The sequence below is a fragment of the Micropterus dolomieu genome, linkage group LG07 (assembly GCF_021292245.1).
Source record: "Micropterus dolomieu isolate WLL.071019.BEF.003 ecotype Adirondacks linkage group LG07, ASM2129224v1, whole genome shotgun sequence".
NCBI lineage: Eukaryota > Metazoa > Chordata > Actinopteri > Centrarchiformes > Centrarchidae > Micropterus > Micropterus dolomieu.
The window spans coordinates 26128890-26141926 of record NC_060156.1 but is presented as its reverse complement, the minus strand read 5'-3'; the positions used below and the strand labels follow the sequence as shown (position 1 = coordinate 26141926).

Sequence of the window (13037 nt, the reverse complement as noted above, 5' to 3'; positions counted from 1 at the left end):
CTACCTGAGCATTGTTTCTGACCATGTCCATCCCTTTATGGCCACCATGTACCCATCCTCTGATGGCTACTTCCAGCAGGATAATGCACCATGTCACAAAGCTCGAATCATTTCAAATTGGTTTCTTGAACATGACAATGAGTTCACTGTACTAAAATGGCCCCCACAGTCACCAGATCTCAACCCAATAGAGCATCTTTGGGATGTGGTGGAACGGGAGCTTCGTGCCCTGGATGTCCATCCCACAAATCTCCATCAACTGCAAGATGCTATCCTATCAATATGGGCCAACATTTCTAAAGAATGCTTTCAGCACCTTGTTGAATCAATGCCACGTAGAATTAAGGCAGTTCTGAAGGCGAAAGGGGGTCAAACACAGTATTAGTATGGTGTTCCTAATAATCCTTTAGGTGAGTGTATTTTGTATTAATAATCTGAATGTACAAAGTAACTACAGTGGCAACTAATGTTATCAAATAAATGTAGTGGAGTGAAAAGTACAATATTTACCTCCAAAATGTGGAATTGTAGAAGTATTAAGTAGCATGAAATGGAAATACTTGAGTAAAGTACTGATACCTCTAAATTTTAAGTACAGGACTTGAGTAAATGTACTTAGTTACATTATATGTCTTCAGTGATGCAAAACTTATTGTAGCGTGATCCTACATAACGTGTTATTTGCTCCACATTCCCTTATGCATTGGCAAGATAAAAAAAATCTTTGTACTTTAAGTTTTATACTTTGCCACATGCAGTAAAATGTCTTTGTCGGGTCCACATTTCCTCAGGATTGCGGAGGTTAAGTTGTGCTAATGACAAAGTAATTAGGAAATTACTCAGGTGTTAAATCCTCTAATGTTGTTGGTTTAGCTGCTTGACTAGGATTTTGCTCACAGCTCAGTTGTCACTTCTTATTTATGCTGGCTGGCTGGTCTTACTGTCTGAGAGCTATCTTACACACACACACACACACACGGTCAAAGCTTTCTGAAGTGTGTGATGCTGGAGATCAATGAGTGGATTCATCCATATTGTATTATTCATATTCCCTCCCTTGCTACCTCTATTTTTCTGATTCTGCAGTTTGTGGTTCACCTGGGTTTCACCACTCATCCACTCACAAACACTGTTTTTCAATAATTTATCCTTCTTCCTTCACTTCCTACTTTCTACCCTTTCTCCACCTTTCTTCCTTCCTTGGTCCATTCCCCTCTTCCTTTCTTCCTTCCTTCTTTCCTCCCTCTAAAGCTGAATTGATCTAAATTAACTTGAATCCTCTGTCTCTTTAAAACAGCAAGCCGGGATCAAGTCACATAGTGTCTTTTTTGTTCACAAAATAAAACATTTGCACATTTTGTGTCTTTATCTAGATAAGGAGGCATGTTGGCACTTTTGTAGTCATGGTTTCTGAGTCTGAGGGGATGGTTTTCATTTGATTTGTTATTTTTTTTGTCTAAAATACCTGTTTGATAGAAGGAGGTACGTGTTCTAGATAACTGAACGTCTCAGTTCGCTAAATTGGCAATACAGATGAGCAGAACACGGTAAGTCACTGGTGTGAGCCCCACAATCCAGCGCAGGTCCTGCAGGGACTGAAGTTGTAGATGCCTACAGGGGTGGAAGAAGTACTTAGATCCTTTACTTAAGTAAAAATAGAAATACAACATGCTTACAGTACACATTATGCATAATGGACCCTTTTTAGAGCATAAATTATGGAGCCCCCAAGGTCCTGAAAGATTATGAAACCTTAAACGCACAAAATAACATTTGGGGCACACAAATCTTGTGCAACAGTGTGTTACTTTTGTTGCAAAACTAGATACAATGTTATCAAGCAGAGCTTTGCATTAGATCCAACATGAGCAGGTCTAATCAGTCACATAACTGAAAAAACCTGTGTGGTTAGTCAGGGCATTTTATCTATAATAATGGACCATGTTTTGTGAGTTAATATGTTTTGTATTTGAAATCAAAGTAACGATAGCTCCTAGTTACATAAATGAGGAGTAAAAAATACCATATTTCCCTCAGATATGTAATGGAGTAAAAGTATAAAGTAAAGAAACAAAGTAAAGCATAAGTGACCCAAAATGGTACTTAAGTAAGTGTACTTGGTTGCTTTCCACCTGTAGATGCCTGTTTCCTAAAGGCAGAGCTTTAGCATGAATTTTGTGTAGAGCGGGAGCTGATGAAATTCTAGTTTTGTGCTTTTGATAGGTTGTGAAATTATAATATCTATTTCGTTTATCTCAGGTATCTGAAAAAGATGTGTCAGTGTTGAATTGTTGTACCTTGTAATAGTTATATAAAGTGAATTTCTCTGTCTCTCTCTCTCTTAGGTTGGCTCCATGAGCTGGCCAAGCGCCTTGGTAGCCCCTACTTCCTGTCCCCTCTGACAACGCTGGTCCCCGCCACGGTCAGCAGCCACCCTGCAAACAGCAGTCAGTGGAACGTGTCGGGGTCAGAGGTCGGAGGGCACGGCTCCTTGAACTCCAGCCAATATTACGGAAACATGTCTGGAGGTGAGGCCATGTCGGGGACGGGCACCGGGGGTGGGAGCCTTGCGTGGCTGGGCGGCGGCCCGTCAATGCGCAGCAGCTACGTGACGTCACTCTACTTTGCTCTGAGCAGTCTCACCAGTGTGGGATTTGGAAATGTGTCAGCCAACACGGACTCAGAGAAGATCTTCTCCATCTGCACCATGCTCATAGGAGGTGAGAAACATGTGTGAGTGTTTTAGTTAATGCCCTTAGTTTGTCTCAGTTCTTCCACTTTGTATGCATCCTGAGTGTTTCCTCTCAGGGCGAGAAGCTCTCAGTCTTAAGTACTCACTCAGCTCATTATCTGGTGCCAGTGAGACATTAACATGCAGCTGAACCCTATTTTTTTTTAATTGGTCCTTTTTCATATTGGTGTCGAAATGAATGTACACACACACTTGTATGCAAAACCATCAATTCACTTTTCACTGTCATTAGTCCCACTTTCTTGATTCAAGAACTATTTTAGTGGAACTTGGTGTAAAGTTAGGCCAGGAGTCAATAAACAATTAAGTTGTTTTTGGTGAATACAGATTTTATTTAAAAACTTAGTTTTGCAAGACACGTTTTGAACATTTTCAACCTCATGAACAATAGCAATGACTGTCTATCACTGTGAGTAATTCTGTGTGAATCCAAAAGCTTATTAAAAATATCTCACATTTTCTACTATTAAAAAAAGCAAAGTTATAGATTTATGCAACCTTGCTTTCCAGTTTGATGGAAAAAGGCACATTGCTCAAATTCTTCAAAACTCTGATGATTACATTCTCTAGAATATGACCTCGTACTGGCCAAGACCTAGCAAATAACCTCAGTACCTTTCAATAATGCTGTTTTATTCAAGCAAAGCTAAAACTTTTTTAAAAGTGGGTTCTGGTGCATTTATTTGAAACAGTTTTGTTTTGAAAAGGCTAAGATGGAACAAAGGCAATAAACATAAACATCAGCAAATATCCATACAATTTATTGAATAAAGCAATAGATGCATTTTCGTGTCCAATACACACATATTTAGCTACACATGTACAGAGGGTTTTTTCTGTTAGAGCTCAGGGTTTTTTTTAACCCTCAAGTGGAGGCAGCAAGCGGTGTGTCACCTTCAAACAAACACCCACGGATACAAAATCTTCAAAAGGGATTAAATAAATGTGTATGCTAATTTCCCTTCTCTGACTCAACCTCGGGCAGTCTAGACATGATCATCAAATGGACCCAAAGGACTGTTACGTCACTCGACATGCACACTGTGCAAGCTCAGCCAGTGTTCCTAAGAAACGCTGAGTGTTTAGTTAGTCCAGTGAAGGTCAAATAACTCATGGGAGAAAAAAGATTCAACATTCAACTCTTGTCTTTCTCACTCTGCAGACCTGACTGACTATTAGCTTTCCAAACATGGCAACACATTAGTACAATCAACTGAAGTCCCTATTGATATTACTTTGACGCTAAATATTGTATAACACATTTTATTTGATAATTAAACTCTGAACTGGAGTTACAAGGATAAAAGCACTATGAAGCCTAATGCTTTATTTCCCTTGTCTTTAAACACTCAAATAACACCAACAATGATACACAAACATACAAATGCAGAGATGATGAGCTTTGAGTTTGCTCTCTGATGTGATTAACTAGACCTGTGGGGAAACTATAAAGCACATTACTGCAGCCGGAATTAAAAATTTGTGAAGGGTGACCTCTTGTGACACATCAATGAGTGTCTCTAGTCACCGAAAAGTAGTTCCCTATACACTTTTTACAGTCCTCTTAACTGTCCTGAAGTGCTCAGATTTAACATTTATGGGGATTAAGTTGTAAAACAGCCCTTTTGCCTTATTTTAATGAATTGAATTTATATTTTGACAGCTTTATGACATAATAATAATACTTGTGATAGATATAGTATCTGTTTTTGCTTTACAAAAAGATCACATATGTGTTGGATCTATAGAGCCCAGTAATGCATGTTTCAGCTATGATTTCTGATGGTTTTTGTGCTGATTCACATCCATAATGAAGAGAGCTGAATGTTCAGGAAGAAAGTAATAAAAGAAGAAAGAAGGGGAGGGAATGATAGGGTTATTTGGTGAGAGAAATGTCGAGATATATGGTCAGAGGACACAATAATGTGTGGGGATGTCTCAGGCCTCAGTGCACATTAAGTGGTCTGAAAATGACCACACACACACACACACACATACAGAAACCCACTTCAAAGTATTGACTTACATTTATTCTCTGGTGGATAAAACCGTACCTTTAACTACAACTGCCCACATTCAGTTATGTGAGCTCACGTGTGACAATGAAAAGATTTAGTTTCCACATTATCTACATGGCACACACACACACACACACACACACACACACACACACACACACACACACAGTTTATAGGTAAAATCTCATTGGTAACACTTCAGACTACTCTCTGTGCTTGACATAAGTTGGATGAAATAATAACGAAAGTGCTGTTTTCCAGTGCAAGGTACTAATACGCCTAAAATTTGTGCTCTGCCTGTTACAACACTAATACTGGATGTCTGTTATTAGCCAATAATCCAGCTGTTTTCAGTCCCACATACACCGTCATGGTGTCGTAAAACTAACCCACTGGTGAAATAGTTTCTAACAGATATGCTATTTACTGCTCATTAAATAACATTTGCTAAAAATTCAGTGTCCATCTGTTTAAGGAATTTAGTGGACCTTGAAAATGAAACTGTATATTTGGACCCATTTTTAAAGATTTACATCTTCAGTAGGAACCTTGCTTGTGGCCACAGACAGAGAAAGGGAGTCAGAAGTGTCGAGAGATGGATAAACATGTGGCTGGTTTGGTCTTTTCATGGGATTTGTTAACAATAAGAAAAACAGAAACTAAAGCTATTCTCATTCTTTAATTAAATTTGGGTGTTTTTGTGTTGCATTGATTTTTAATAACTCACAGCGATGTGTGCACAGTTCTCCGTCAAAGCAGAGCAAGCTAAGCAGAACAGAGAGAGAACAGGAGAGAGAGAAAACTACAGCTTCATTATTCTCTCTGTTTTTTATCCTCATACTGAGTTTAGAGTTCTCTAGTGGCGAGCTTTGTTGAAGCAGTGTGTGCCCTTGAGCTGTAACTGACAGAAACGTATACATTTTACAGATTTCCAAAATGTGAGTTGGGTCACCCTGCCTGAACGAGCAGTCATCCTAAAATAATGCCATTAGTTTGGGTGTCAGTGGACTGTGTAAGTGTCCTGTGGTCTGAACGCTGCTTCAGCAGCTTTTCTACTTGGGCAAGAATTAAATTTAGGGAGAGAAACTGCTATGCAGCCCACTCAGCAAAGTAAATTATAAAAATAGATCCAGTCACTGTTTCCTCACTGGGTGGGAGCTTTTTAGCTGTGTTCACATTCAAAGCAAACCTGACTGTGACTGTTGAAGTGTTTAGTAAATATTAATACCACACCCACACCAAGACTAACTGCTCATACCAGGATTAGAGCTGTTTTAGAATAATAATGTAGTTATTTTGTTCAGTAGAAATAAAAGATTCATTCAACATTGTTATTTCAGTAGTGTTACAGATTTTTTCTGAAAGCAGTAATCCACTTGAGGCAGTACTTTACAGTGGTTTCAGAACAGCTAAGTCAATTTAAGCCCTCTGCTTTTTAACTTCTTGAGGCTTATAAGGACGTCCTATAAAGCTTTTTGCTGTGCAGAAGCATTATGGAAATCTTCTGAAGGCCATTCTAGATAAAAGCCAATCAAATAACTCATTAGTCATTGTCATACTCACTGTCATTAAATCTGTGTCATACCGCATACACACAACCTTTCCTCTGTCTCTAGCACTGATGCATGCAGTGGTGTTTGGTAATGTGACGGCCATCATCCAGAGGATGTACTCACGGCGCTCGCTCTACCACACCCGCACCAAGGACCTGAAGGACTTCATCAGGGTCCATCGGCTGCCCAAGGCCTTGGAGCAGCGCATGCTGGAGTGTTTCCAGACTACCTGGTCGGTCAACAACGGAATAGACGTTAATGAGGTGAGGAGAGAGCAGACGTATATTCACTTCAATACACATGTAATACAGAAGGATATGAATGAGTGAGTATTGCACCCTTTATATTGATTTCATAAATAGATCCTAATTAAGTTTGTGTATTGTCCTTTCATACCTTATCAAGAGTGTGAACTGTATGTTTACTTTGTCTTTGATTACTGTCTTTACACACAAAAGATTCAAATCTTTTGTGCTAAATGTATTTAGTTCAGGTAATTAAAGGTGGTGGAGTTTTGTGAAAGGCTGTTGGAAGCCTGCTTTTGAGTTGATGCAGCCAAGTCTTTCGAAAGAACACCTGTTAAATGTGAACCCTGTCTCACTTTACAGCTACTGAAAGACTTCCCAGACGAGCTGAGGGCCGACATCGCCATGCACCTGAACAAGGAGCTGCTCCAGCTGCCCCTGTTTGAGTCGGCCAGCAGGGGCTGCCTGCGCTCCCTCTCGCTCATTATCAAGACCTCCTTCTGCGCTCCAGGCGAGTTCCTCATCAGGCAGGGAGACGCCCTGCAGGCCATCTACTTCGTCTGCTCGGGCTCCATGGAGGTCCTGAAAGACAACACTGTGCTGGCCATACTGGGTAAGTCGGAGAAACAGGATGATGGCTACAGATAGACAAGAACACGGTCATGTACTTGTTATGGAACTTTTAACTTTGGCTAACACTGGAATGTATACAGTGATATAGGTCAGAGTGCAGGGGACCCAGATAAAAGAGTCTTTATAGGGACACAAGCAGCTATTTGGAAAAGTAGATACTTGAGAGATATTGGCATACTGGGTAGTACGTGTTAAAGCAGAGAGCATGTGCTTGTTCAGCTATTTTGCTTTCTTTTTCTATTTATGTGCCCCTACTGTGTTTATATATACAATACCTTTTTATTTCAGGTTTGTGGGTCTTCTGAAATCTGAAATAACTCCAACAACACACTTCCTTCAACTTTTGTTTTTCCTTCAATATTCAAGTTATGTTCCTGTTTGATTCACCAAATTTTCAAATGAATGAAGAGACAGGAGCAAAAACTGATAACAAAATAGCTTCAGCTGAACAAATGGAGCTTTACGAAAGACATGCTGATTACCTAATTAGACTAAAATGCAACAAGGGTGGTCTATTGTTTGAAGGAAATTATGTGTAAATGTGTGTTTTGGATGAATTGGATGAAAACAATACAATACCCCCATGGCTTCGGTAGACAATTACCTTTCAAACTAAGACTTAATGAGAGGATGTAGGATGATCGTGATCTGCGGGACAATGTGTTGCATAGTTAATGAAGGTGAGAATTTGAAGAAAACTGACAAGAACCAGGTATATATGTTACTGTTTGATATCAAATGCTGTTAATGGAATATGGACGTTGGAGAGGAAAAGTAGAGAGATCATCTCTTAGTTCAGTGATCACAGTTAAAATGATTTCACAGCTGGTTTCATCCAATCAGACCTGAAGAACAACTTGATGTGGATTTGAGTGGAAATTTGGTTGATGAGGGAGACGTAGGAAAGGAGGAGGCAGGAAAAGACACAACAGGTGTGTGTGTGTGTGTGTGTCTGTGTGTGTGTTTGTGTGTATCACTCAAACAACAGGGAAGGCAGGGCTGAGAGAGAGCTGATAAAGAGCTGTTGTTTGTGCTCTGCTGCTTTAAAGAGTTATCACCATGCTTGACACACACACACACACACACACACACACACACACACAGACTCTATGCTTCACACAGTGTTGAGCCATTGAGCTATCTAGTGCAAATAGAGATGTAGGAAGTCTTGCTATCAGACCTCACATATGGCATCACATATAGACATTGAAAGAGAGACAAATGAATGTTGATGTTTGTAGGCAGCTGGACTCTCCTGTCCCTTGTTTGTGCTGCAGATAGTACGAATAAATGAGAACCATAAAAGCCCTGAAAAGCATGTTTGCTCCCCAGGCATCATATGCATTCTGCAGATCACAGGGATCGCCTTCACATTCTCAACTCTGTAGTAGTTTTCACAGTGACAAATATGCAATATTCAGAACCTAGATTGTCAGTCACATTTGTTTTGCTACTCAGATGAACAGCTCACCTTCTAAACAATTCACAAAAGACTCTCCCAGTAATAGATAAGACAATTTAGGAACAATGGAGATAGACAAAGGAGGGAAAGCTTGCCACCTACAGAAACTCATACTTCATCAGAGGAAATCTGGAGGAAAAGGGTATTGGTTTCAACCAAAGATTTGTCAGCACAATTCCACTGACTGGAAAAGTTCCAGAGCTTGAACTAAAGAGCCTCCATCTAACTAACTAGATGAAGGTTGCAAGATGTGACTGAAAGTTTCAGAAAATTTCCAGGAAGTACACTTTGCGCAGGATTTACTTCTATTTCCAAAATCAGCTATGAACCTTCAAGCTTGACGTTACGTTTGTGTTGATGCTGCTGACTGAGTGATCTCTGGGAAGTGCTGTTCCCAAACACTGCTGTGGTGAGAGCATAGCTCCACAGTTTGGTTGTCAAATATTGGGCTCACCACTTGAGTATTTAAAGGTTCAGCGTGTAAGTTGTAGTGGTATCTCACGGTGCATTCACGTGCGCCTCGGATGGTCCCATTTCCTGAGCTGTGAAGTCGTTCTTCCCACTGCAGTGTGTGTTCAAATGCTCTCAAGTTGGAATCAACATGGACGTTACTACAAAGATGTGTTGGAATAGCTTTATATGGCGTTTAAACAACTCGCAGACATCTCGATCTAGTTCACTCTACATGCACAGCAAACTAACTGTTATAAACATAATACAAATGACATGTTTGCAAAATATGTATTTGCAATACTTGATTTTGCACAAATCAAAGTTCTGTATGCTTCTTTATCTCCCATGTACACTTTATTTCTCCTTTTGCAATAAAGGTTTAAGGAGGTAAAAAATATTCAGATTATTCCGACACTACAGGAATGCACCATCAGTCATCGCTCAGCCATCCTTTTGCAAGTGCACAGGGGAAGCTACGGTGGCCGACACGCTCTAGTGGTCTTCTGTTTTTCCAAATTTCACTTCTAATAAACCAGACGACTACTACTACTACTACTACTAACGTTACTGGTTGTCTTTCTTCGTGCGTATTCAACGTAGTGAGGAAACACGCTCTGTAGGGAAGTGTGTCTGCTTGGGCTACTGTAGAAACATGGCGGTACAACATGGCGATGTCCATGTAAGAGGACCCGCGGGGTATGTAGATAGAAATGGCTCATTCTAAGGTAATAAAAACATAAGGTCTTTATACGGCACTGAAAACATACTTAGGAATTATATTGAATTTCTGTCAATAGATCCTCCTAAATATTACACACTGGACCTTTAACTGTATGTAAGTTTACTTTAATTACACCATGAGTGTGCATCTGAATGATTTTGTCTTTCGGTTTATGGCTGTGTGAGTAAAATACAGCATATTATCCAAGAACAAGTCATGTACACAGTATTTAAGTTTAACAGTAAATGCAGCTATCAGGGTTCACACACAAAACATTTTAAATCATGAACGTCTTGAAAATATACCAAAATAACATCTCCTGGAGAGCAACAAGCTGTCTTGGAAAACATATGATCAGTGTTGTTGTATGAGCCGTCATTGGAGTTGTTCAAAATATTTGTTTTTGTTATATTTCTTCACTGGCAGCCAGCTGCTGTAATTAGTACTCTGTTCTGGGTGAAGTAGATGATTTGTGGGCGGCTTGCAGTGATGTTTGTTGTAACTTGGCACATGCCAATATGAAGTCTTAGCAGTGTGATTGTGGTTTGAAATATTACCTCAATCATTACCAAAATAAGAGAGACTCTGGTAGCATTAAAACAAACTAAAACATGAATTTTCTAAAACAAATGTGATGAAATGTGAAGGAAAAATGTCTTGATCCCTTTCGTTTGCTGGCTCTGCCAACAAAAATGCTTTTTCCACCTTCTGCCATGATAAAATTAAAACTATCATAGAATCAGTGCTGAGGATGAATTTAGATGAGTCTCAGTCTGCGGGAAGAAGCTGCTCTGTAGTCTGGTGGTGCAACAGCAGATACTTCTGTATCTCTTGCCAGACGGCAGCAGAGTGGGTACTGTCCTTTAGTATCCTTTGGGCTCTACAGGCACTTCACCTCACTGATGCTCTGGAGATGGGTACCAATGATCTTCTGAGCGGTTTCAATCACCCACGGCAGAGTTGTCCTGTCCTGGACCATGCACATCCCATGCCAGTTGGTGATGTTTCCAGTCAGGATGCTTTTGCTCCTCTGTGAAAGTTAACAAGAACTTGGAGTTATAGTTTGCCTGTTGTGGCTAAAACTGTAAACCTGAGGGCATAACAGACCTTTTAGTTCATAATTTCGCAGTCATTTATGGGTCCACGTTCATCTCTTTTCTCTTTCTGGTTTCTATTCAAAGTAGAACTCTCAAAATCACGCTACCTTTCTCCTTTTTTAAACATTTCTGAGGACTAGGATATCTTGTTTTGAAAAACTGTAATTCAAATTTACAGTGAACAAATCCGATGGGGGGTTTTCATGTTTACATTCAGTGTGAACTCCCACGTTGTGAACAGTGGATTGTCCGGTTCGTCTGTGCAGAGACGGCACACAAAACGTGTAGTCTGAGTTAACGCAACCGCAAGATTACTAAAAAGCATACAGTGTCTGCCCACAAATGGTGAGATTCACAAAAAGAAACATTTTGTCTTAAGTGTTTAAAAATGAAATAAACAGTGTGAACTTGTATAAAAGTGTGTAAAATGTGAGTGTGCGCGTGCAGCTCATCAGTTGGAATAGATGGCAACAGGGGCATTGCGCACAGACGATAACGCAGTGAGAATGAGTTTTGATTTCATGTAACTGTGTGAGGGAAATGTGTGTGTGTTTATGTGCCCACTGGCATTTGTAAAATGGTGTGATCATATGTCCTCGCTCACATTGGTCTCTGGGGATGTGAAGGCGGAGTTGTGTTCCAGTGAAGCCTAATATTAAACAGGACGGATTTGCAGACAGTGTGTGGGAGGAAAAAACCAGAGAGTCATGCTCTGCACAGAAGCTTTTACCACAGCGACTAGTATCACTACCAGTATCACATTACATGTCTTCTGTATACCTTAATACAAGTCACACTTGGATTACTCTATTATAATTAAAAAGGCTCTGGGGTTTATTTACTTTCCTTTTGTTCTTCTTTATTCCTTGTTGGTCTATTTGACGTGACAGCTGCAGGAAGGAAAATGACAGCATCAGCCATTTGAGCAAGTGCCCGAAAAGAACATTTTACTGTCAAGTGACAAAGCCTTCTAGCAGCCATACGAATGTAAAAGGAATGTCAGGTGACATTTTATAGAGCAACAAAGTCTGCTTGTCCATTATCTTTCTCTAAATCTAACCAAGTAATTTTTGTGCCTAAACCTAGCCAAACCTTAACCACACCGTTCACACCGTTGTCGCTTCACAAAACAAATTTATTTATGAACTGTAATATGTGAGTAGGTAAAGCGTCAGTGAAACGGGGAATGAAATTTTGTTTGTGATGCTTACAACATTTATGAAGAATATTTCTCAGGGGGCTTAATTTAGGTAACAGGAAAGATAAGGCAGGTCATCCTTAGAGTCATTAGCTGAATTTACAAGTGTATGTTAACTGACCTTCCCGCTCTAGTTCTTTGCCTCTGTCTCACTCATAGTCAGGGTGACGACAGCTGGACTGAAAAGGAGGATATCGGTGTGAAATATTTGCGCATCATAGTACACATTTGTGGATTGCTTTCTGTGGGTTACAAATATTAAAGTCCAATAAAATCTTCCATAGAAATTATAATATTTATCATCTTATTGTGCTAACATTAACTAATTAATAATTAACTAACATGTCGTTAGTGCAGCACTGCAAGCAGCTGACGAGAAACTGCTTCTTTCAATTAAGGAAAATCTCAAAACTTAGAAATATAGTTTCAAGAAATGATTTGGAGCTAATCATTCACGCCTTTGTGTCGTCGCGGTTAGACTATTGTAATAGTTTATTTTTATGCCTAAACCAGAAGGAGCTCTCTCGACTGCAATTAGTACAAAACTCTGCAGCCAGAATTTTAACACGTACTAATAGGAGGTCTCACATATCACCAATCCTAAAAGAACTTCATTGGCTACCAGTGTCTTATAGGATAAATTTTAAAATTTTGGTTTTAGTTTTCAGAGCTTTACATGGCCAGGCTCCACCCTATATTAGTGACCTGATTCAGCGTTATACCCCTGTGCGTGCTCTGAGGTCTGTGGATCAGAACCTGCTGACGGTTCCACGCACTCGCTACCGTACTAGAGGTGACCGATCTTTTCAGGCTGTTGCCCCTAGGTTGTGGAATGACCTTCCACCATCTATGCGCTCTTCTGATTCTGTTGATGCCTTCAAATGCAGACTAAAGACACATTTATT

At 39.9% G+C, this 13037-nt stretch overlaps 1 protein-coding gene across 1 annotated transcript in view; it reads left to right on the top strand.

The window, feature by feature from the left end:
- kcnh3 (potassium voltage-gated channel, subfamily H (eag-related), member 3) overlaps positions 1–13037 on the top strand; it is a 155126-nt gene that overhangs the window by 117507 nt on the left and 24582 nt on the right. Inside the window, exons 8-10 of the mRNA XM_046053471.1 lie at positions 2346–2720; positions 6387–6586; positions 6932–7181. Of these exons, the coding sequence (XP_045909427.1) occupies positions 2346–2720; positions 6387–6586; positions 6932–7181 (825 nt within the window). The remainder of the gene's footprint in view (positions 1–2345; positions 2721–6386; positions 6587–6931; positions 7182–13037) is intronic.